Below are 26,387 nucleotides of genomic sequence, written 5' to 3' on the forward strand. Positions count from 1 at the left end.
GGCGTGGTTTGCGGGGGGCATATTGCGGGGAATGGGCGCGATGTGCAGTTGAGACCTGATGTCGCTGGGAATCCGCATGGCGTCGGGTCACTGGTCGACAGGGTTGAGGCCCATCTCGTCGAGTATCTTGTGGCCCGCCGGGGCGCTGGATAGCCTGAGCAGCTGTGAACGCTCTTGTGCCTCGATTATTTCTTCGAGCGTGTTGTGGACCCTGAGCTTGAGCAGGTTTTCGGTGTGGGTGCTGACAGGTAAGCCGTAGGCAAGTTTGAAGACCTTTCTGATGAGGGAATTGAGCTTGTTCCTCTCTGCAACATGCCAATTATGCATGGCCGCCGAGTATGAAAGGTGGCAGAGAACAAAAGCATGTATAATGCGGATCAGATTGTCTTCCTGGATTCCCCGGTGCCTGTTGGCGATCCTCCGGATGAGGCCGAGAGCACTCTCCATCTTGGCGGTGATCTTTCTCAATGCGGTTCCATTGGCTCCATTAGACTCGATATACATACCCAATATTCGGAGCGAGTCCACTCTGGGCACCGGGGACCCGTCACCAGTGAAAAGCCGTATTTGAATGAATGGATGAATGAATGAATTTATTTCCATAAATATGCAAGTTTATGGAGGATATAAGGAAAAAAGTTACAAAAGAGCAACTTGACTAGTTCTTAATCCTTCTCGTGACAGCAGCAGCAAAAAACAAACACATGGCAAAAAAAGGAGGGTAAGAGAGAAAGAACAAAACAAAAACAATAAACGTTCTCATACAAGTGTACATACAGCAGATAGCAATAAAAATACATAACTCAATAACTCAATAACTCAACCGGCTTCGTTTCCGAAGCCGGTTTCCAATCACGATGGCCGCCGCCTCTGGGTCTTTTCTTGTAGAGTAGTAGTTCAGATTTGGATGGAGAACATCGAAGCCCAGCGGGGCTGAGGAAGCGCTCGGTCGCATCGATGGCGCTCTGCATGGCGGCCTCAACTTGGCCGTCGCTCCCGGCGACGCACCAGATGGTGATGTCATCTGCGTAGATGGTGTGGTTGATTCCTTGAATCTTCGCGAGCTCCTTGGAAAGCCCGATCATTGCGATGTTGAATAATGTTGGCGAGATTACTGAGCCCTGAGGCGTGCCTCGTGAACCGAGGTTGATCTCTTGCGAGAGGTATCCTTCGATCTTGAGCTTGGCAATTCTCTGGCTAAGGAAGGATCGGACGAAGTCGTGGGCCCTCTTTCCGAGCCCGAGGCCGGCAAAAGACTGGAGAATGAATTCGTGTGAGATATTGTCGAAGGCCTTCTGCAGACCTAATACAAGGATAGATCTGGCATCTCCCGTGCTCCGGTCGATGATCTGATGTTTTATCAGTTTCATGGCGTCCTGTGTCGAGAAGCTGGCTCTGAAACCGATCATATTGTAGGTGTACATGTCATTGGTCTCGATGTGCACCTTGAGCCGGTTGAGTAGGGCATGCTCTGTGATCTTGCCGACACAGGACGTCAGAGAAATTGGTCTTAGATTGTCGATGCCTGGTGCTTTACCGGGTTTGGGGATGAGTGCAGGCCGTCATCCATTGTGTGGGGACCTGTCCGCTGCGCTAGACTTCATTAATCCTTTCAGTGAGGAAGTCGAGATCATCGAGATTCCTGAGCATCCTGTTAGTGACGCCATCCGGGCCAGGGGCAGATTTGACGTTGAGGGAGAAGAGGATATCTCGAATCTCGGCCGCAGTAAAGTCCTGGTTCAACTCCGGCACCACACACCCCGCGTAGTCCGAGAACTGGGTAGGGGCAGAACTATCCGCGACTGGCAGGTACTTGTTTATGAGCCTGTCGACAATCAACTCAACCGGGGTAGAGTCCGTAGCGAGGTGGATGGCTCGCGCGAGGGATCGTCTCTGGCTGGATCTGGTGCTGCCCTCATCGAGAAGGTGTTTGAGCAGACCCCAGCTCTTGCCGGATCTGAGCTGAGCCTTGACGGATTCGCAGAGCTCCTCCCATTGTTATTTGCACAAGCTCTTGCAGTGCTGTTCGATCTCCCTGTTAACCTCGGAAACCTTGCGGAGTCTCGTGTTATGCTTCTGCCCCTTCCATCTCGTGAGGAGGGCTTGCTTGGCTTCCAGCAGGTGCGCCAACCTGCTATCCATCTTTTCAACGTCGAGGGCAGTGACGACCTCCTTGGTTGCCGCCGCGGCGTCATCCCTGATCCCTTTACACCAACCTTCAATATCTGTCTCGGCCGTCGGTGCGCGCTCGGCTCTGATCTTGCGGAAAACGTCCCAGCCGACCAACTTGAATTTCCTCGTCCTATAGCGGGCAATCGCGAGGGAGACTTCGATGACATAGTGGTCACTTCCGAGGTCTAGAGCCGTGTTGACCCACTTGACCTCCCCTACGTTCTTGACAAAAGAGAGGTCCGGGGTAGTGTCCCGGCATGTGGAGTTGCCTCTCCTAGTGGGGAAATCCTTATCAGGGATAAGGGTCAAGTCCACTTCCATCGCAGTCTGCCACAGCTCGCGTCGCTTGGGCGTGTCATGGGTGTACCCCCACACCCTATGTGGGGTGTTGAAATCTCCGACGACGACAAGGGGGTGCCTACCGGCCAGGCTTACGGCCCTCTTGAGGAGAGAGTTCGCCCTCGCCCTGCGGTATCTGGGGCTGCAGTATACGTTCAGGATAAAAAGGCTGTTTCTTCTGAGGCCCTTTATGGGTGGGTTCATGAGGACTTCAGTCATGACGTACTCGATGCCATCACCAACTGCTCCGAGGTCGCGAGAGAGGCAATTGTACCTTTTGTTGACAAGGGTAGCAACTCCCCTACCTCTTGAATGTGAGGATACTACCCGATAACCCGCGAGTTTGATAGGAGTACTAGTTGCAACTTCCTGAATAGCGATGAATTGGGGCTTAGCTGTGAGAGTTCTTAAATATTGTTGTAGAAGCGGCTTCTTGTTGGGAAACCATCCGCAGTTTCATCTCCAGATACTAAATTTCTCGTCCGCCCTCTCCATGTTTAGGCAGAGAGGAAGGTTGAGCGGCCCTGAGAATCGCGCCCTCCGTCGGTGGTGCTAGTACATAACGTTGTGCTGCGACGTGCGAAGGAGCGGGGCTGGGTTCTCTCCTGGCATCAACCTACTCTAATTTGCTTATGCGTTCACTGAGTGCACCTAAGCCCATTTTTGGATGCGCTATAGCTTCCTGGACCTCTGCTAAACTAGCCTGCATGCTGGCGAAGACATTCTTGAGTTCCGAGAGCAATTTTATAGTCTCGTCTTCATGTCTGTTCTCTACTGCTCGACGCTTGCGCACGCGAGACCCGTGGGATGTCTCGGACGTACCCATGGCGACAGGGGCCAAGGCAGGTTGCGGCGATGAGGGTGAAAGCGCGAGCTTCCTAATCTCGGCCATCTCCACAGCTAGCCTGCTCATTTCTTGCTTAACCTGCGCGTTTTCTTTCCTCAACTGCTCGTTAACTCGTCGCAACTCCTCGAGCTCGTTTGGGTGGTGCGAATCGCGAGGCGAGTCGTCGCCTCTTGGACCCTCACGTCCCCCTCGAACATTGTCGGCCCAGGAGAGCTTAAACTTCTTGCTTCTGAGGGCGGTGGGAGTGCGGGAGCGGGACTTGGTCCCCCCTCGACGTGTCGTGCCCCGGCCTGGAGCTGGAGCGAGGCCGAGAACCGGAGCGTCCCCAGGAACAGGCCCGTGTTAGATTCGTCGGACGATCTCGCCGCTACCACCATTTGAAGGAGTTGAAGGTCGTAGAGAGGAACTTGGGATGAACTAGGCGAGCAGGATTTATTTACATTATTTACATTTGAACATGAGATACATTTACACAGTCTAGCGTGACTCCCAAATGGAGCCCGCAAGACGAAGCATACAGCAAACGAGCACACAGCTCACGAGTGCATTGACGAGCACAGAGCACGACGACGAGCTCACGCTAGCAGCAGACAACCACTGCTTATAAGCACTCCATTCGACGTCATCGTTCGACGTCATAGTAGACTACCCGCCTTTTGGAGGAGGAGGGCTCACACACGTGCCGCAAGGGTTTCAGTGCTCTCTCGAGGGCAGACAACCTTTGCAGCGCAGTCGTCGTGGTTTCCATTGTCCTTCGTCCCCGTAGTGAGGTGGTCACGCCCGACCCCAGCCGGCGCCTCTAAATTCCAGAGCGGACGTAGTCCGCAGTTCTCCAAAGGGAGTTCACGGTTGGTTAGCGCTGTCCTTGCTGGTTCTCTGAAGGGCGCCACCACCTCGGATCGATCGACGCACCTGCAGCACCTGCAGCGGGCTGAAATAGCTGCAGGCCGATCCTAACACCCGTCCTCTGGACCCACGGCGGGAGCCGGAGCGGGCCCTGGAGGCCGAGTGACCCCCGCATACGGAACGGACTCTCGAGCGGCCCCTCGAACGGGAGCGTCCTCTGCGCTGAGCAACCGGAGTGGACGAAGCCTGGACGAGTTCCGCAGTGTCGGAGCGCCGCTGAGGGGACGGTGACGCGGCATCGGCCATCTTGGCGCGCTCACTGCGACGACGACGCACGATGTATGGGATCTTGAACCTTTGAGCACAGTCCTTATTAGCCGTGAGATGCTGGCCACCACAGAGTTTACACTTCGGGGTACACTGATGCTGCTCATCGGGACTAAGGGCACCACAGCGACGGCAAATAGCGTCACCGGGATTGGGACACACGTCGGCGCGATGACTGAGGCGGCCGCACGTATAGCACACGTCGATTTGCTTGCGGTAGAGCGGGCACTGCATGAGTAACTGCCCATACCTGACAAAATTCGGAACACGATGCCCGTCGAACGCGACGATGACCGCGCCGGTTTGAGCTATTCTCTTCGCTGCTAAGGTGAGTGGATTATTGGCGTTGACAATCTTGGCATCGATGACGTCTGGGCCGCCTTGAAGAAGGACGTTGCGGATCACCCCCTTGCACGTGGAGTGCGGAGCCGTCTCGTAGCCACTGAGCTCATATACCTTGCCCGAGATGAGTATCTGCCTCATCCTGACGTAGCGGTTCGCATTATCGCGCTTGGGAGTACTGGCGACCATAATATTTTGCTGTACGTTCGGGCATAGAGTATCTTGGCATAGATCTTCCCGACTGATGCCAGCGGCGGCGAGTATTGCGTGAGCCACCGTAACAGCGCCAAACTTGGAGATATTGAGTCCACCTCGCGGCCTGATCACCATCTTGATATCATCTCGAGGAAGTGAGGGCATTCGTCCCGCTCGTATCACTTTGGATTTTAGAGCGGCACCACCTGATTTGCCACGGTGCGCTCCCGGTTGGGGCGATAGCGCAGCAGTGTCAGCCCTGCGAGTTTTGGCGCCAACTCTTCTGGCCCCCGCAGACTGCCAGCCTTCATCTTGAGTACACTTTTCCGGTAAGGTATCCTCCCCCTCCATTTGATACTCCATATTGTGTAGGAAAATAAGCGTACCTTGCCTTCAAAGGGCCGGTACGCGGCGGGAAGGTGGTTCACGAAGCGAAAAGCTCGGTCTCAAAGCTCGGGAACGGGCAGGAGGCTCGTGGCTGAGGCGCGAGGCGCGTGGCCTCGAGGAGCAAAGCTTGGCAATCCTCCGTAGGCTTAGCTGGGCGGCCGCCGCCTTGCTGCTGTCAAAGTGTCCCGAGCTGTGCCGAATGATGCAGACGTTCTGGCGCTTCCAGATGGCAGTCCTCAGGAAGCGCAGGTTGAATCGGGAGCTCATGTGGAACAAGTCCGCTGAGTTGGCCCCCTTGCGGTGGTGCATCATCAGCAATGGCTCGTGCCACTGCTCGCGTGTTCATTGTCTTCTTGACCGCTCATCATGTCAGCGTTCCCATACTGCCCCTGCCTTTGCGAAGGCGCTGACGGCACTGGCTCACTGCCAGTCGGTGCGGTAATTTCGGTCTCAAATTCTTTGTCTCAAATAAAGCTCGCACCTCCGACGCCGTCTTCTTCCACAGCTGGCGCCGATGCCGCTCATCATGCTAGTGTTTCCGTACTGCCATTCCCTCTGCGATGGCGCTGACGGCTATGGCGCACTAGTCGGTGCGGTCATTTCTCACATTCTTTGTCCCTACATATCGCTCGCGCCTTCTTGCATAGCTGGCGCTGATGCCGCTCATCATTCCACCGTTCTCATACTGCCCTTCCCTCTGCGAAGGCGCTGACGGCGCCGGACCACTGCCATTCGGGATAGTGATTTCGATCTCAAATTATTTGACCCTATATATCGTTCCCGCCTTCGTCGTCGTCTTCTTGCACAGCTGGCGCCGATGCCGCTCATCATGCTAGCGTTGTCATACTGCCACTACTTCTGCGAAGGCGCTGACGGCCCTATCCGCGCACTGACTGGCAGTGCGCCAGCCGGCGCACTGCCAGTCAGTGCGGTGATTTCGGCCTCAAATTCTTTGCCCAAATGTATCGCGAAATGAAAGCACGAATGTATATAACGAATGTATAACACGAATGAACGCAGATGTATAAAAATAAATGTGTGTGCGTACCTTTCCTCACGATGACCACGGATCAAGACAATGAATGTGTTCGCACCTTTGTTCAAAATTCTGTACGACCCTTTTGTCGTGTGCTACACAGCTTCGCTGGTTATCGACCTTCACATAATGAAATAGCTCATGATTTTTCGTTGCCGCCATGGGTCACAAATGGGAAAAACAAGTAGCGCGCATGAATGCGTACACCCGTGAGTCAGGGGGTTATATTCGCTTGCTGGCCTTTTGTGCAATACAAGTTGGCAGTCTACGCTCTGTCTCCGCCATGCTGGTTGCATTTCGAGCAGAGCAGAGATACTCGTGAAGAGGTAAACTTATGTAGGGCTTGTCGCGCGAGTTTTCGTGCATGTGCTACATATACTCAATATTAATGTTGGTGCTTTGCAAGTATTTTCTTATTTATTTTAAAATTCTTCGGTATTCTCCTGTAATTTAATGCTATTGTAACTCTTCAATAATGCAAATGTTCACTGTACTCTTTTAAGGCTTAGTATTTCAAGTTTTACATTCTATATATCCATAACAGTTTTTACAATTATGTTGCGTGCATGCATTTCTCTTTTCGTCGTGCTGGTCGCATTTTGCGCAGTCCAGTTGTTGTGCAGAGATAACTTGTTTCTATATTGCCACGTGGTGGTGACGGTCAAGAACGCAGTAGCAAAACTGTGAATGGCGAAACTAGATCCCTATTGGGCGAGCCTGTGCCGAGAAATTCATGCTACACTCAAAACAATGACAGCGCCGAACAGTTGGCGATCGTCGAAAATCTAATCTGCCGGTCAACCGCGTCGGCTTATATACATGCGTCATCGAAGGTTGCAGAGTAATCGCTGATGCCCGCGTGTCTTCCAGAAAGTTCTACAAAATTCGCGTCGAACATGCAATCACATTACACAAGCTTCGGCGACAACAGACAGCAGATAGAACCATCGATAACATTTAAGAAACTTCCAACTCATGCGGGCGCGTCCTGCGCTGAGCGATAACATTTGTTAGACGGTGAAAAGCGGTCACCCGAAAAAGATAAACGTGCACACACGTCAATCCCCTCTCAAAAAGCATCATTCCGATGCTACAAAGCGGAGATCAAAAAACAAAAGCACATTTATTAAGGAAAAGTAAGAAATAAAGAAACAAAGTCCAAGGTAACACAGTCCAAAAAAAGAAAGTCCAAAGTTCAGCTATGCAAAGACCCAAAGTTCGTTAGCGCTGGCAGAACGACTGAAGTCGCGCAGCATGGACCATTTGAGGACGTGAGCGGCGCCGCTGCGATAGCGAAATGCGGTCTGGCGCGAACCCGTAGTCGAGTGCGCCAAACTTGGATGATCGCGTTGGATGATCTGGTAGGGTTGGAAGGCTTAAAAGCTTCTCGTAAAATCCTCGTCGGCTTATCGGGGTCCTAACCCAGAACGGTCACCAGGCTCGTAATATGCGTGTCGTCGTAGAAGATTGTAGTGCCGGCTACCGGTCCTCTGCGGTTTCTTGATGCGTAGGCGGGCGAGCTGTCGGTCTTCTTCGGCGTGCTAGAGTTAGGCGGCGACGTCGAGATTCTCTTCGTCGGTGACGCGCGGCAGCATGGCGTCGAGAGTTGTCGTCGGGTTCCTTCCGTAAACCAGCTTGAATAGCGTCATTTGAATTGTTTCTTGCACTGCCGTGTTATAAGTGAAAGTAACGTACGGCAGGACCGCATCCAACGTCTTGTGCTCGACTTCGACATACATTGCTAGCATGTCAGCGAAGGTCTTGTTCAGGGGTTCCGTAAGACCATTCGTCTGTGGTGGTAGGCGATTTTCCTCCCGCGGTTTGTCTGGCTGTATTGCAGAATGGCTTGGGCGAGCTCTGCTTTAAAGGCCTTTCCGCTACCGTTGTTGACTTCTGGGGCACCATGTCGCCGCAGGATGATCTCGACGAAGAATTTCACCGCTTCGGCTGCGCTACCTTTCGGCAGCGCTTTCGTTTCAGCGAAGCGGGTGAGGTAGTCCGTCGCCACGACGATCCACTAATTTCCGGATCTTGACGTCGGAAAAGGTCCCAACAAATATATGCCGATCTGTTCAAATTGTCGGCAAGAAGGCTCGATCGGCTGTAATAATCCCGCTGACCTTGTCGGTGGTGTCTTGCGTCGTTGGCAGTCTCAGCCTATGTCTTGACGTAAAGGGCGACGTAGGTAGTCAGGCATGGCCAGCAATGCCTCTCCTGTATCCTTGATAGCGTCCGGGAGAATCCGAGGTGCCCAGCGGTCAAATCGTCATATAGGGCGTGCAGTACTTCTGGACGCAGTGCTAAGGGAACAACAAGGTAGTTGGCGCGGACTGGTAAGACGTTCTTCTTTACGAGCAAGTTGTTTTGAAGCGAAAACAAAGACAAGCTTTGCCTAAATGCCCTAGAGAGAACGTTGGTGTTCCCTTCTAAACACTCGGCGAGGTTTTTGAGGTCAGTGTCTGCTCGTTGCTGTTCAGCGAAGTCTTTCGTGCTTATTATTCCAAGGAAGGCGTCGCCATCCTCGTCTTCTTGCGGCGGGTCAATGGGGGCCCGTGATAGGCAGTTGGCATCAGAGTGCTTTCGTCCGGGCTTGTAGATTAGAATGATGTCATATTCTTACAGTCTGAGACTCCACCGCGCCAGGTGTCCTAAAGGGTCATTTAAGTTCGCTAGCCAACACAACGTGTGATACTCGCTGACGACTTTGAGCGGCCTGCCGTATAGGTAAGGGCGGAATTTTGCTGTAGCCCAAATGATGGCGAGGCATTCCTTTTCGGCCCTCGAAAAGTTCCCTTCCGCTTTTGACAGCGACCGGCTGGCGTAAGCTACCACCTGTTCAAGTCCGTCTTTCCTCTGGATTAGGATGGCACCGATGCCTAGGCTACTGGCGTCTGTGTGGATTTCTGTATCGGCGTTTTCGTCGAAGTGCATCTGCAAGTACCGGCGGCGACTGCATGCGCCGTTTGAGTTCTTGAAATGCGTCAGCTTGCGGCGTTTCCCGCTTGAACTCTGCATCACAATTAGTTAGATGTACCAGCGTCTCAGCGATGCGTGAAAAGTCCTTGACAAAGCGCTTGTAGTAGGTACACATGCCAAGGAATCTTCGCACGGCCTTCGTGTCGACGGGCTGCGGTAACTTTGCGATGGCAGTTGTCTTCTGCGGGTTGGGGGCAGACCCCAGATTTGCCGATCACGTGACCCAGGAACAGAAGATCATCGTAAGCGAAGCGGTACTTGTCCGGCTTCAGAGTGAGCCCTGATGACTTGATGGCCTGTAGTACTGTCGCAAGCCGCCTAAGGTAATCGTTGAAGTTTCCGGCGTAGACGACGGCGTCATTCAAGTAGACGAGGCGGGTCTGCCACTTTAGCCCTGCTAACACCGTGTCCATCACGTGCTGGAACGTTGCAGGCGCCGAGCATAGTCCGAATGGCATGACCTTGAACTCAGAGGCCGTCTGGCGTGAAGGCGGTCTTTTTGCGACCTCCCTCGTCGACTTAAATTTGCCAGTAGCCATACCTGACATCCATCGATGAGAAGTATTTAGCGTTGCAGAGCCGATACAATGCGTCGTCTATCCGTGCGAGGGGATATATATTCTTCTTCGTGATCTTGTTAAGTCGACGATAATCAACGCAGAAACGTAGGGTTCCGTCCTTTTGCTTCACCAATACTACAGGAGATGTCCACGGGCTTTTCGACGGCTGGATGATGTCGTCGCTCAGCATTTCGTCGACATGTTGCCTTATAGCTTCACGTTCTCGCGTCGAAACTCGGTAAGGGCTCTGGCGGAGCGGTCGAGTGCACTTCTTCGTTTATTATGTAATGCTTTGCAAATGGTATTTGTCGAATCCTCGATGACATTGGAAAGCAGTCTTTGTATCGTCGGAGAAGGCTTCTGAACTGTTGCTGCTTACTCAGAGGGAGATTTGGATTCATGCCGAAGTCTGGTGGGGAACTATGGTCGTCGGAGTAGATGCGGCAGAATCTGAGAGGACAAACGCATTGCTGGTTTCATAGTTTCCTCGATGTATGCGATCGTCGGGCCCTTGTTGATGTGCTTGATCTCCTGGCTGTAGTTTGTCAGCATCACTTTCACTTTCCCTCCGTGTAATCGAGCGATCCTTCTTGCGACGTAAATTTCACGGTCGAGCAGTAGACGTTGGCCGCCCTGAATGACGCCTTCTACATCTGCGCGTGTTTCGCTGCCGACGGAAATGACAATGCTGGAGCGAGGCAGGATGCTGACTTTGTCCTCAAGTACGTTCAACTAACGCTGAATGTAAGGCCTCTCCGTCGGTATCTCTTGGTCTGTGGACAGCGTTCGACTTAAACCTCCGGTCGATGATTGCGCCGTGTTGGTTCAAGAAGTCAATTCTGAGAATTATATCTTGCGAGCACTGTTGGAAGACAATGAACGTGACAGGGTAGGTATGGTCATGAACCCTAGTTCTTGCTGTGCAGATTCCCGTCGCCGTTATGAGGTGTCTTCCAGCTATCCGAATTTGAGGGCCATCCCAAGCAGTCTTGACTCTCTTGGCGTGGAATAATCCACTGAAGACGGATCAGTCGGCTCCTGTGTCTACAAGCGCCGTGACTTCGCGGCCGCCCAGAAGCACATCGAGGTCGGTGGTCCTTTGTTTTCCGTTGCAGTTAGATCTTGGCGTCGGATCAGGGCTGCGTCGCATTGACCTGTGGTTGGTACGTAGCGTCGTCAGGTCGTCGGCGTGTTCTTCGCTTTTAGGCTTTGCCGGGATGGCGGCGTGTCGTTGCTGCGTCGTCGAGAAAGATCAGGAAGCATGCTTATCGTCAGCGGAGGATCTTCGGCATTTCGACGTACAGCAACTGCACCTCCATAGGTTGCTGCTATTAGTTTGCCGGGAATGGACTTGCGGACCGGCTCCGGGCTGGACCAGTGTATGGCCAGCGCAGCGGCAACAGGTAGCGTCCTGCTCACGGTGAAGGGGACGGTGTTGAGAGCTCCCCTGAGCGGCGGCGAGGTAGTCGGCAATGTCATGAGTTCGCTCCCCAAGCTGTGGACGCGGCGCGTTGACGGAGAACCATCGCAGTCCCAAATCGCGGTATGGGTACCAGCGGTACACATGGCCTACTTCTCCGCAATGATAGCAGAGCGAGCGGTGGTCGGGGGTGCCCCAAATTTTTGTCTTCCTCTAGGCGTTGTTATGATTGGGGGTTCAATCCCATCGCTCGTGATCCGTTGTCAAGATTGGAGTCGGGCATGAATTAGAAGGTAGCTGGCCCATGCCGTCGTCCAACTTATCCACGCTGAAGACGTTGATGAAGGGAAGGAGTGCTTCTCATCGAGAACGAGGAATGTGGGTTTATTTACAGTATTTATATCAGTCGAACATGACTGTTTTAGAAAGTACCTCAGTTTAACATGACTGCTTGAGAGAGAGAGTGTCCTGAGTAGCCGCACAACAGCAGTTTATAAACACTCGGTCCTCCCCCGATACCCAGGTGACGGAAACGGCCGTCCAAGCACCGTAGGTGAGTTGACCAGACACTGTAGGGGAGACGACCGGGAACCGTAGGGGCATTTATTCCCCGAACTGCAGCGCGCCCGCCGGCCGCCCATTGTCTGGCGTCTTGGTCGGTGCGTGGGAAGGGGTGTCAGTAGACGTTTCCGTGGCTCAGTAACAATAGTTGGTCTGCCGAGCCCCTTCAGTCATAATGGCGACTTCGTCAAACTCGGCTCCAGCGACGGAGAGTCGAGGACGCACATATTCTTGTTCACACACAGCCAACTTAGTCACGCCGTGGCTAGAGGTGTGCGGCGACGCTCCAGGAAAGTTGCCGCCACAGTCGCAACTGACCGGCAAAACTTACACTGCAGCTGGCCGTTCTTAACAGCGCCTCCGTGGCCCGGAAACTCTCGACTGTCCAGCGCTGTCAACCGCTGGGCAGGAAGAGAACGGCTGGTCGCCAGGGGGTGATGCCTTGGCTCGCAGCGACCACTTGTGTAATGATGTCACCGCCCCAAAACAACCAACAAGGACAGGCAACTGCAAAACGAACCCCACAACCCGGCTCTGCGCCGAGATGACGTACCTTGGCTCTCACTTTACACCCGCTAGGCTTCAAAGAAAACATAAGTGCAGAAACAAAAAATGCTGCATTTCGCTATGCCAATTTTTGAAGCAATTTCGTGCTGACAAATTCAGCAATCACGGAGTGAATCCTGCTAAATGAGAGGGGATCTTCTTGGCTTAACAAAATTAACGCTAGTAACCCTAAAATTTAGGCGGGACCCGCAAGCGCAGAATTGAAATCAGCCTGCTCAAACCATCCGCATTGCTATGCGACTTTCCCTTCTTATATCTAACGGAGAAGTTGTACTTTTGGAGAGTGAGGCTGCATCGGAGCAAGCGGCCATTTTTGTGTGACATTTGATTGAGCCACGTCAGAGGACAGCGGTCGGTCTCGAAGATTAACTTCGCTCCGTACAAGTAACACGACAACTTCTGGGCGGCCCAAACTAAACAAGCGCATTCCTACTCTGAAGAGCTGTAGGCTTCCTCTCTTACATTTAGTTTACGGCTGGCATAGAGGATAGGATGCTCCTCGTTATCGTCGCCGACCGGACTAAGTACCACGCCCATACCTCTGTCGCTCGCGTCGCATTGAACTATGAATTCCTTTGTGTAGTCTGGCGCGCCAAGCACAGGACGAGAAACCAATAGCGTTTTCAAACTTTGGAAAGCGTTCTCTTTGTCCTTATCCCAGTGTACGCTACTCGGTGCTCCCTTTCGGAGGGCGTCCGTTAATGGACTTGCCATTTGCGAGTAATTCGGAATGTGCCGTGGATAGTACCCCATAAGTCCCGAAAACGAACGAAGGTCTGTTTTCGTGCGCGGCTGAGAAAATTGTACAATAGTAGCTATTTTCAGCTCGGCCGGCCGTCTCGTGCCTTGGCCGACAACATGGCCCAGATAAGTAACCTGTGAAGAACCAAATCTCCACTTTTCCGCTTTCATCGTTAAGCCGGCTTCCCTCAACCGGGAGAACACCTGTTTGAGGTGCGATACGTGTTGTTCCCAGTACCGGAAAAATTGCTACATCATCCAGATATGGCAAGGAAAACTCCTGCAAGTCTTTTAGGACAATATCCATTAACTTAGAGAAGCTAAACGGGGCGTTCTTCAGCCCGAAGCTGAGTGCGAGAGGACGAAAAGTGCCTATAGGTGAGATGAATGCGGCATAGCGGCTGGCACTTTCTGAAAGGGGAACTTGCGAGTACCCCCGCACGAGATCTATAGTTGAAATGTATTTAGCAGCGCTAACTCTTTCAATTCGTTCCTCAATGTTGGGTATCCGGTACAGCTGATCCCTAGTGATGGCATTTAACTTCCTGTAGTCAACACACGGACGAGGGTCCTTGTTAGGGGTTTCTGCCAGTATTAGCGGTGACGTGTAGTCACTCTCAGCGGGCTCAATAACTGCCAACTCTAGCATGCGCCGTATCTCTGCCTCCATAATTTCTCTCTGTCTTAAAGACACCCTGTAAGGATTTGATCTTACGGGTTCGGTTGATGTCAGCTCTATTTCATGCGTTATTAGTTCGGTTCTACCTAGCCGATCGCTGAACCTGTCGATATATTCCCCTAACACCCCTTTTAGCTCATCTAGCTGCTCGGGTCTAAGAGCGTGCGAGCTTACCGAATGTTTTACTACTTCTAGGCCGATTTCAGAGTTGGAGGTCGCCCTATACACCTTAAACTTGGTACTAGTCCCATCCTGCTCTTTGATAGTATAGTTAACGACACCGCTCCGCTCTACATACGGCTTCATCAAATTGCAGTGATATATCCTCACTTCCTTCCTGCGACCGGGCATTTTCAGAGCATAGTTAGTATCTGAAAGATTGTGCAACACTTTAACGGGCCCATCCCAGTGAACTTCAAGCTTGTTCTTTCTTTAAGGTTTGAGGATCATTACCTGGTCTCCGGCGTTAAACGTACGAAGCCTCGCGTTCTTGTCGTAATAGAATTTGGCGTTCTTTTGAGCTACTCCCATGTTCTTTTCGACTAGTTCTTGGGTTGCGCTTAGCCGTTCCAGCAGATTTAGCACGTATTCAACCACTGTCGGACTCCCCTTTTTCCTCCCACATATCTCTTAACATTCTCAGTGGAGAACGGAGTGTCCTCCCATACACTAGTTCTGCTGGTGAGAACCCTGTCGCTTCATGTGGAACCGTTCGCAAAGCAAACAACGTTGCCGGCAGACAGTTCTCCCAGTCCTCCTTGTGCTCGTAACAGAGCGCACGCAAAACTCGCTTAAGCACCGAATGCCACCTCTCTACACTGTTTGACTGAGGGTGATAGACAGAACTGTGTATTAACTTTACCCCGCACTTTTGCAAGAATGTGCAAGTCAGTGCGCTCGTGAATACTGACCCTTGATCTGCCTGAATTTCGGCGGGAAACCCAACTCGTGCAAACACTGTCAAAAGCGCGTCTACTACTTCGGTGGAGCTGAGCTCTTTCAGAGAGATTGCTTCTGGAAACTTTGTAGCCGGACACAGCATGGTAAACAAGTACCTGTAGCCCGTTTTTGTTTTTGGAAGAGGCCCTACCGTGTCTATTACAAGTCGTCTGAAAGGCTCTGTTATTAAGGGCACTACCTTCAGTGGAGCTTTCCATGTCTCACCTGGTTTACCAGAGCGCTGGCAGGCGTCGCATGATCTTACAAAGTTTTCTACGTCTTTGAAACAGCCAGGCCAATAGTATTCCATAAGCAATCTTTCCTTTGATTTGTTTATGCCTAGGTGGCCGGACCACCCATTTCCATGACAGAGACTCAAAAGGTCCTCCCTATACTTAGTAGGTACGACTAACTGATCCAAAATCCTACCCTTTCCAGCTCTATAGCGCCGATACAACAATCCTACTCTCTCATGTATCGTCACGTTGCGCCTAGCAATGCCTTCTTTGGCTGTGTGATGTAATTTAGCCAAGCTCTCATCATTCTTTTGCTCGGCTGTCAATGACTCTCTATCCACACGTAAGAGCTTATCAAAGTTCTTTGAGGCCGGTGATAATAACGAACCTGTCTCGCTTGCGAGTGCGTCAGTTTGCTCTTCCTGCTGGCTTGTACTTGGACGCTCTAGTGATAAGCTCGCAATGAGCTGGTCAGCTGGCAGACTCTCCTCGACTGATTTTTCATCCCTCGTGCCTATATCGGATTCTTTTATGGAAGTTATCCCCTTTTCTGCTTCCGCTGGAGCAGCTTGTGCATTTTCAGCCGAAAGCGACGCGATTTTACGGGCTTGGCCTCGCGTCAATGCCTGTACTATGCCCGCTCCCAGTTTAAGGCCTTTCTTACGCATTACCTGATTCGAACGATTCGAAAAGATGCAAGGGTACTGCAGTGACAAAAATTTGGAAACTGCAGCCTCAGTCTCTAGCTCCGCGAATGGTCCACTGATTTTGACTTTCGCAATGGGCAGACACACGCTGTGTTCTTTTACAGCCTATTTGATCCATGCTACTTCTCCGGTGAAGTCATCTACCGTCACGTAAGACGGATGGACAATGTCCATCGTGGCGGCACTGTCTCTTAGCGCTCGGCATGGTTTGCCATTAACTTGCAGGTCGTGAAGATAGGGGCTTAAAAGTTCCATATTGTCGTCTTTTTCCTCTACGTAGGAAAAAACTACGCTAGGCTTCCCCCAGTTTACCGCTATATGTCCCAGTTTGTGGCATTTATAACAGCGGATCGGCCTAAAAGTTTCGCATTTTCTGTTCCTTTTGTGCGGTTTCCCCGTTAAGTTTCTCCTCGCTCTTTTCTGCGGGCTTTTCCTCCACGTCTACAGGCTCCGATCGTCTTGTCTGCGAACCCCTTTTGAACGGAAATGGTTTCCGTGGTCCATTTCGACCGTCCCATTTCCGTCCTCGGCGTTCAACTTTCTACGGGTTGCGTACTCTTCGGGTAATTCAGCCGCCCTTTCCACAGTGTTTACATTCCCTCTGTCTTGCACCCACAGTTTCACACCTTGGGGGATGGTTTTGTAAAACTGCTCTATACACATGCATTCAATGATCATGTCTCCGCTGTTGTACGCTTCCGCGCTTATCAGCCACTCGACTAGGTTGGCCTTTAAGCCGTATGCAAACTCCGGATACCCCTCGTTATTTTTCTTGCCTGTGCTCCTAAACCTTTGCCGAAAAGCTTCGGCTGAAAGGCGGTATTTCTTCAGGAGACTAGCCTTAACTTTTGCATAATCATATGCATCCTGTGCACTCAGTCTGGCGATTACTTCCGCCGCCTCACAAGGCAACATAGACAGCAACCGCTGTGGCCATGTACTCGGACCGAAGTTGATATTTTCGCAAGTCCTTTCAAAATTGCATAGGAACAAGCCTATGTTGGTCCCGACCTCAAATGGCTTTAGTAGCCTGTCCATGCGGTATAATTCTGCCTCACTTGATCGTCCCAGAGCCCCTTCACTTCCTTGAGACAACTCCAAACGTTTGCTTTCAAGTTCCAGTTGCATTTTTCTTAACTCGCGATCTTTATCGCGTTCCTCCCTTTCTTTTCTCTCTCGTTCTTCTCTCTTTTTCAGAAGTTCAAACCCCATTTCAATTTCTTCCTCACTGGCCTGTTCGGAAATTAGGTGCAATAATTCCGATTTTAGCATTTCCTTGCGTACATCTAGGCCCAGTTCCTCACCAGCAATCAACAACTCGTCTCTCAGCAGTGTCCTTAACTCCATGATTGCTGCTTTACTGCCTTGATCCTGCTCGCTAAATCTAGCTAGGAAAACACAACCTAGCTAACGCTCAACAATCTAGCTTCCCTACTGTTCTAAAATGAAGCCTGGAAGAGTTAAAGCAAGAACCAAGCACTCACCGCAGACACCGCACCAGGTCGCAATGTCCATCTCACCGCTGTCAGCCAGTTGTTATGATTGGGGGTTCAATCCCATCGCTCGTGATCCGTTGTCAAGATTGGAGTCGGGCATGAATTAGAAGGTAGCTGGCCCATGCCGTCGTCCAACTTATCCACGCTGAGGACGTTGATGAAGGGAAGGAGCGCTTCTCATCGAGAACGAGGAATGTGGGTTTATTTACAGTATTTATATCAGTCGAACATGACTGTTTTAGAAAGTACCTCAGTTTAACATGACTGCTTGAGAGAGAGAGTGTCCTGAGCAGCCGCACAACAGCAGTTTATAAACACTCGGTCCTCCCCCGATACCCAGGTGACGGAAACGGCCGTCCAAGCACCGTAGGTGAGTTGACCAGACACCGTCGGGGAGACGACCGGGAACCGTAGGGGCATTTATTCCCCGAATTTCAGCGCGCCCGCCGGCCGCCCATTGTCTGGCGTCTTGGTCGGCGCGTGGGAAGGGGTGTCAGTAGACATTCCTGCAGCCCAGTAACAATAGTTGTCCGCCGAGCCCGTTTAGTCATAATGGCAACTTCGTCAAACTCGGCTCCAGCGACAGAGAGTCGAGGACGCACATGTTGTTCACACACAGTCGACTTAGTCACGCCGTGGCTAGAGGTGTGCGGCGACGCTCCAGGAAAGTTGCCGCCATAGTCGCAACTGGCCGGCAAAACTTGCACTGCAGCTGGCCGTTCTTGACAGCGTTTCGCTGGCCGACAGGTGGGCGGGGTGGAGGCAGTGGCGGCGTCCAGCGACGGAATCGCGGCGTCATGGTGCCCTGCCGCGGGCGTGGAGGGGAAATTTGGCGGCGGGCGACGGCGGCGTATGTCATAGCTTCCGGCTAGGGTTGTGGCAATGGCGGTTGCACTTCGTAACCCTAAGTGATCACTGAGCCTTCTCTTTGACGCTGCAGGCGATTAAGGCCACTTGATGCTACGGCTTTTGAAAGAGCTTCTGCAGTTCCTTGCAAACGACCGCTCTGATGGTCTCCCGCATGTCGTCGCTGTCGAGTGCTAGAGCATCGGTGTAGTTTAAATTCGGAGGTTATACTGCCTTGTCCACATATCGAGCGTTTTCTCAATGATTGCTGCTTCGGAAACAAATTCTGCAATAGTCTTGGGCGGGTTGCGTATCAATCCGGCGATGAGCTCTTGCTTGACACCCCTCATCAAGAAGCAAACGTTTGTCTCTTCTGGCATATCAGGGTCGGCGTGTCTGAACAGGCGAGTCATCTGCTCCGCGAAAATCGCGATGTTCTCATTGGGTAATTGTACTCGGGCTTCTAGCGTAGCTTTGGTCCTCTTTTTGCGCATGACGCTCCTAAATGTCTGCAGAAAGCCGCTACGGAACAGGTCCGATGTTGTCAGGGTCGACTCCCGGTTCTCAAACCACGTTCTGGCGGCGTCTTCTAAGGCGTAGTATACATGCCGCAGCTTGTCGTCGGATTCCCAGTTGTTGAAGGTCTCGATTCGTTCATAGGTCTCATGCCAGGTTTCTGGGTCTCCGACTGATGACCCAAGGAAGCTTGGTGGCTCTCGCGGTTGTTTCAGCAGAATGGAGGACGTTGGGGTAGCCATTGGGGTTGTTGTCTCGGCCTTGATCTTCTTGGGTGTCTCAGATAGAAGTCCGTGTTCCGCTGGCAGGTGTTTTAGCCTGCGGCTTGCTCGATGGTCCCGGACGACGTTGATGCTTTCTTCGCGGTCCGGGCTTTGATCGCGATTAGTCGGGGGCGTACATACATTAACGCAAAGCACCTCCACCAGATGTGACGTGATAGTGGCGGTCAAGAATGCAGTAGCAAAACTGTGAATGGCGAAACTAGATCCCTATTGGGCGAACCTGTGCCAAGAAATTCATGCAACACTCAAAACAATGACAGTGGCGAACAGTCGGCAATCGCCGAAAATCTGATCTGTCGGCCAACCAAGTCGGCTTTTATACATGCGTCATTGAAGGTTCCAGAGTAATCGCTGGTGCCCGCGCGTGTTCCAGAAAATTCTACACCATTCGCGTCGTGCGTACGTGCAATCAGAAAGCACAAGGTTCGGTGACAACAGGCAGCGGTAGAACCATCGATAACATTCGAGAGACTTCCAATACATGCGGGCGCGTCCTGCGCTGAGCGATAACGTTTGTTAGACGGCGAAAAGCGATCACCCGGAAAAGATAAACATGTACACGTGTCAATATCTTATATGGCTCGTCATTCGAGTTTTCGTGCACATACCAGATCTACTTAACTATGTTTGCGATATGATATTGTTACGTGTAGAAAGACAGACGAAAAAGGCTATTTACAGGCTATTTACACTGGAACCAGACAGCCAGGCCGACATTCATCCGCGCCAAGGCACAGACCAACTTCATCGTCGTTCTCGCGGCGGCTCGTCTCTTGAGTATCTCCCGATTATATCATAATACTACCTGCTGGCGGCAAAAGCGCCGTCACGGTGCTGTCCAATATCCAAGGCGCGTGGAGAGTTGTAGGGCTTGAGTCGGGTGACGTGGACAATGTCACTGGTTGTCACAGTGGAGGACGTAGTGGGCGTGGCTAGAACAATTTCATAGGTGACAACGGTCACTTGGCGGAGCACGTGATATGGGCCTTTATAACAGGAAAGCAGTTTCTCACAAAGGCCAACTTTACGCGATGGTGACCAAAGCAACACGGGGCTGCCGGGCACAAAATGGACATCACGGTGACGGAGGTAGTAGCGTTGCTTCTGTTTGTCTTGAGGCACTTGTAGACGAAGGTGCGCAAGTTGACGAGCATGGTCAGCTCGGGTGATTGCATCACGGGCATAAGCGCTAGTTGAAGCTGTGGTGGACGGAAGCACAGTGTCTAGTAGTAGCGTCGGTAGTCGGCCATACAAGAGGTAAAACGGGGAAAAGCCAGCCGTTTCGAGACGGGAAGAGTTGTACGCAAAGGTAAGGTAAGGTAGAGCCAGGTCCCAGTCACGGTGGTCGTCTGAAACGTAGTTTGATAGCATGTATGTAAGGGTCCGGTTTAAACGCTCAGTCAGGCCGTTCGTTTCAGGGTGGTAGGAGGTGGTAAATTTATGCTGTATGGAGCAGGCATGCGTGATGTCGTCGATGACTTTGGACAAAAACGTACGGCCACGGTCTGCTAGCAATTGATGAGGAGCATCATGCATCAAAATGATATCATGTAGAAGAAAGTCCGCATCATCAGTTGCGCAACTGGTCGGAAGAGCGCGGGTTACGGCGTAGCGAGTCGCGTAGTCAGCCGCGACTGCAACTCACTTGTTTCCTGATGTAGATTCCTGAAATGGGCCGAGAAGGTCTAAGCCAACGCGATGGAAGGGCTCGGCAGGGATGTCGAGCGGCTTCAGGTAACCAGAGGGGAGCTGGGAAAGCTTCTTGCGTCGTTGGTAAAGTTCACAAGCGGCGACGTAACGTCGTACGGAACGGGCAAGGCCCGGCCAGAAAAAACGGCGACGTACACGGTCATAAGTTCGAGATACGCCGAGGTGTCCTGCCTTTGGTGCGTCGTGAAGCTCTTCTAGAACGTTTGAGCGGAGGTGTTTAGGTATGACAAGTAGGAACTCAGAGCCGTCCAGATGAAGGTTACGACGGTACAGAGTACCGTCGCGGAGCACGAAGAGGCGTAGAGTGGCATCGGCCGGAGAGTGCTCAAAACGGTCGATGAGTGCTCTCATGTAGGCGTAACGACGTTGCTCATCGGCGAAATGAAGCAGCTGTGATACAGAGAATACGCAAGCAGCACTTGTAATATTGGAGGAGTCAGGGCCGTCAAAAGGGTAACGCGACAAGCTGTCAGCGTCTTGGTGCAGGCGGCCACACTTGTATACCCCAGAATATGAAAATTTTTGTAGCCTCAAAGCCCCTCGACCAAGCGGGCCTGTAGGATCTTTAGCGATGAGAGCCAGCAGAGAGCATGATAGTCAGTGACTACGGAAAAAGGGCGACCGTAAAGGTAAGGACGGAACTTCGCAACCACCCAGACAACAGCAAGGCATTCTCGTTCCGTAATGGAATAGTTGCGCTGCGATGGTGCTAGGAGGCGGCTCGCATAAGCAATAACGCGATCCTGGCCTCGCTGACGCTGGGCTAAGACGGCACCTACGACATGACCACTGGCATCTGTACGTAATTCTGTAGGGGTATCAGGGTCGAAGTGGGCGAGAATGGGTGGTGAGGTTAGAAGAGTGATGAGACGAGGGAAGGCGGCGGCGTCTGCAGTACCCCACGAGAATTGTACGCCTTTCTTCAAAATATTAGTTAGGGGCCTAGCGATTGCCGCAAAATCTGGAACAAAACGACGAAAGTACGAGCACAGCCCTACAAAACTTCGAACGTCTGCGGCTGTCTTCGGAACCGAAAACTCTCGGACAGCGCGAGTTTTGTCGGGATCAGGCTGTACTCCGGAAGCGTCAACAAGATGGCCCAGAAGAGTAATTTGTCGGTGGCCAAAACGACATTTGGACGAGTTAAGTTGCAGCTTCGCCTTTCGAAATACATCAAGTATAGTCGTTAGACGCTCAAGGTGAGTGTCGAACGTTGGCGAGAAGACGATGACGTCGTCGAGGTAGCAGAGGCATGTGGACCACTTGAAACCTTGGAGCAAGGAGTCCATCATACGCTCAAAGGCGGCAGGGGCGTTGCATAATCCAAACGGGATTACATTAAATTGGTATAGGCCATCAGGTGTGATGAACGCGGTTTTTTCTCTATCCATATCGTCAACAGCAATCAGCCAGTATCCAGAACGAAGATCAATAGAAGAGAAATAGACGGAACCGTGGAGGCAGTCAAGGGCATCGTCTATGGTAATGTTGTTCAGATGACGGTAGTCTACACAAAAGCGCCATATGCCGTCCTTCTTAACCAACACCGCAGGTGATGCCCAGGGATTCGAAGAAGGCTCAATCATGTTTTTATCTAGCATTTTGTTCACTTCACTTTGAATTACTCGGCGTTCCGACGCAGAAACTCGATGCGGTCGTCGGTGAATAGGCGTAGCATCGCCAGTAAGAATCTGATGCTTGACCGCGAGCGTCCGACCTAAAGGGCGATCGTCGAAGTCGAAAATATCTCGGTAGGACGATAATACTTGGTAAAGGTTTTCAGACTGCGCAGAGGACGGGTCCGTCGCAACTATTTTCTTTATGTTGGGATCGGCGCCAGAGGCTGGCACATGATGGTCGCCGAAACAATCAACGTTGGCGAGGCGAATACTTTGTGGTAGAATTTGTTTTGCCAATCCAAAATTAAAGATAGGTATGCGAGTGCGGTTCGCAGTAATAGTAAGTATAGAGTGAGGCACGGTAACGTGATAATGTAGTGGAATGTCGGCTAGAGGAGTGACGAGGTACTCGCCATCAGGGACTGGTGGGGAAGACAACCGTTCAATAAAGGCTATTGACTTTGGCGGCAGGCGAAGAAAGCCGGCGGGGTGTAAGTGGCACTGGGGTGCGTCAGAAGGTTCTACGAGGATCGGCAACTCAAGGCGAAGGGTACTGGCAGAGCAGTCAATAAGGGCAGAATGCGCGGCGAGAAAGTCGAGGCCGAGAATTAGGTCGTGGGGGCAATGAGCAATCACGGTGAAGAGGACAGGACTGTGGCGGCCGACGATGCTGATACGTGCCGTATACATGCCGACGATAGGCACAGTACCGCCATACGCAACGCGGACGACGCGTGCCGACGCTGGGGTGAGGAGCTTTTTGAGTCGTCGTCGGAAGGCAGCACTCATAATAGAAAGATGTGCGCCTGTATCAATGAGTGCAGTGACCGGATAGCCGTCAACGTCAGGAAGGTTTTGGTTCGTAGGTAACGTGAGCAGAGGATTTTAGGGCAGGGTCTACAACGCAGCTTCACCTCCAGAAGCTGCAGTGCCTAGTTTTCCGGCTGGGTCCGGGAGGCGATAGGCGGCGAAGAGAAGCGGCGGGGTTGGGGCAAACGAGACTGATGGCGTCGAGGTCAGGGCGAGTGGCTGTAGCGAAGGTTCAGTTCGGAGCAGGGGCATCAGCGGCAGTGGGTTCATGGCGGGTGGCATAAGGAACAGAAGGTCCAAAGGTGCGGGAATAAGTGGCGGCGTATGTCCGAGGAAGTGGTGGCCATCGGTTGCGGCAGTGACGATCGACGTGGCCGATGCGACAGCAGTTGAAGCAGATCGGCCTGTTATCAGGGGTACGCCATTCCGACGCATTGCGGCGAGATATGGCAGAAAAGGCCTGCCGGGGACGAGGAGGGCCGGTAGAGAACTGGGGAACGCTGGGTTGAGACGTTGAACACACGGAGTTCTGACCCATGTTCTCAAATTCCTGTCTGACTACTGCCCGAATCATCGCAATCGTGGTTGCTGGCGGATCGGGAGGCGTCGCGGAGAAAGCTGGCGAACAGGCGGCCTCGAGCTCGCAGCGAACAATACGGGTGACGTCGTCACAGGTGGTGGCCTGACGCGGTCGACCCTCACATGTCGACGTAGCAGCATTATTGGGTAGCCGCGTGATGTGGTGTGTGATACGGCGGCTCTCAGCTTGTTCAAGGCGACGGCATTCTTTAATGATGGCGTCGATTGTCGAGGTGTTGCCGAAAACAAGCAAATTGAAAGCGTCGTCGGCGATGCCTTTTAGAACATGCGACACTTTATTTGCTTCAGGCATAGCATCGTCAGCTTTGCGGCATAGAGCCAAGACGTCGAGGATGTTGAAACGTACGGCTCTGTAGATGTCTGAACACGAGACGCAAGAGCCTTTCTCGCGGCAACCTTGTGGCCAATGGAGTCGCCGAACAGTTCCCTGAGCTTTTCTTTGAAACTGTCCCTACTGGTTACCTCGTCGTCATGCGTCTGGTGCCACACGCGTGGGGTGCCGCCGAGATAAAAGATGACATTGGCGAGCATAATCGTTGGGTCCCACTGGCCAGTTCATAGAGCTTGATCCAGTCGTCAACGTCCTGTCCCTCCAGGCCAGAGAATACACCAGGGTCGCGATGTTGGGCAACCGTGACGATTGGAGCAGTTGGACAAGCCGTAGCCGTTGCATCTAGAGGTGGTCTCGTCACCGGGAGGCATGGTGACAAACTCGATGTACCGACCACTTCGGAGTTCCGTGGTGAGGACGGGGATCGCTAACCTCCACCAGAATGTTACGTGTAGAAAGACACAGACGAAAGAGGCTATTTACAGGCTATTTACACTGGAACCAGACAGCCAGGCCGACACTCACCAAGGCACAGACCAACTTCGTCGTCGTTCTCGCGGCGGCTAGTGTCTTGAGTATCTCCCGATAATGTCGTAATAATATTTGCACATCTCGTATGTCGCTTGTATGCCTTGCTTCTATCTCACAAGATACCGGCAAACAACAAAATAAGAAACTCACCGGCCACGCCATGCGGAAGGTGAAGTTTTGCGCGAGCACGAAGCCCGGCGGCATACTGTTGTTGGCCACGACGGGCGACACCAGCAGGCCCATGGAGCAGGCCGAGTCCCGCGGCCGGGCCAGGCAGCTGCGCATGAACACACGACACGCGCCGGGGCACAGACCCCCGCAGCACTCGCCGCGGGCGTCGGTGCCGTCGGTGACGAAGCGCCGAAGCCGGAGCTCGAAGCGTGAGGCAGCGTCCGCCTGCGATACAAACGCCTCTGCGTAATTAGCGCACAGCGGGCCAAAGACAAAACTCCCGGAAGTTGCACACACTCTTTTGTCCACAATGAGCCGGACAGCACAAGAATAGACTATATGCTCGGGCACTCGTCCAGCAGGGTTCGAGATGGCCTTGCGCGTTGAGCACGGTTTCTGTCGTTTGGATGGCCAGCGATTCCAGACACCTTTTTTTTATCTACTATCGAAATTTTGAAGGAGTAATCGACGCATTTAGGTGGGACTTCTACGACGCAGTGCACAGAAACGAAAAGCCCAAAAAACACTGAAAACATCCAGAACATACTAAGAAACCGGACACGGGCGCACTATGCCCATCTTGGGTCATAAAAGGCGCAGGAAATAATACAACACCACGTACAAACATGCACCGCCAAACCATCCGCAGTTCCTCAGATAAATTTAAATTAGTACTGCAAGAAAGAGTAAGACAGTAGGCAAGAAAATTCGGGTTTTCATACTGGTGGGCCAATGCACCTACACATACCTTCGAGACACATCTCATACCTACCTAAACCATACTGAAGTGTACATAGCACGAAGTACATCATATGCAGTTTATATACTTGTAACAGTGAGCTCAGACACGAATGTTTAGTATGGGCTTAAGGGATCATGGTATATTCTAAGAATGTTAAACGAACAAGCGCTCTTATCTGCGACACCGCTATCATCCATGGACATAGTAATCCATTCAAATCCTTTTGTGTATACACATATTCAGCATCCATATTTACATAAATCTGATCGCGAAAAGGACAAAAGTAATTAAATTATGGGGTTTTACGTGCCAAAACCCCGATCTGGTCATGAGGCACGCGGTAGTGTGGTTTCCGGAATAGTTTGGACCACCTGGGGTTCTTTAACGTGCACATAAATCTGAGTACACGGGTGTTTTAGAATTTCGTCCCCATCGAATCCCGGCCGCCGTGGCCGAGATTCGACCCCGTGACCTCGTTTTTAGCAGCCCAACACCATAGCCAACAAGCAACCACGGCGGGTTGCGGGAAGGACAACATGGCCGCGACATCAAGACTGTACAAACAAATTACGCGCATATGCGTACTTTGTTGTTTATGAGGTTCAGTGGTTGTTCAGTTATAATGAGAAGGTATGGATCATATCTCGCAAAGTGCTGTCATCTCACCGCGGTTTTTGGAGGTTGCGAGAACATGCGTGTTGATGAGAAAGAATGCAGAGAAAAGTAGAATATTAACGGCCGTCGAACAAGTAGGACATGATGTGACATAGCGCCACTCGAAGAATGGCCAGATGCATTTATGCCATGTGAGGCGTGCCCCCGCTCAAACAGGCATCAGCGCGGCGTACCTAGAT

General features: G+C 52.1%; 1 protein-coding gene across 1 annotated transcript in view; it reads right to left on the reverse strand.

Annotated features, from left to right (window-relative positions):
• The window catches only part of LOC142588933 (uncharacterized), a 119,757-nt gene that overhangs the window by 89,134 nt on the left and 4,236 nt on the right, over positions 1-26,387 (reverse strand). Inside the window, exon 2 of the mRNA XM_075700744.1 lies at positions 24,771-25,016. Within this exon, the coding sequence (XP_075556859.1) occupies positions 24,771-25,016 (246 nt within the window). The remainder of the gene's footprint in view (positions 1-24,770; positions 25,017-26,387) is intronic.

This window comes from Dermacentor variabilis, chromosome 7 (genome assembly GCF_050947875.1).
Source record: "Dermacentor variabilis isolate Ectoservices chromosome 7, ASM5094787v1, whole genome shotgun sequence".
In the NCBI taxonomy this organism is placed as follows: Eukaryota; Metazoa; Arthropoda; class Arachnida; order Ixodida; family Ixodidae; genus Dermacentor; species Dermacentor variabilis.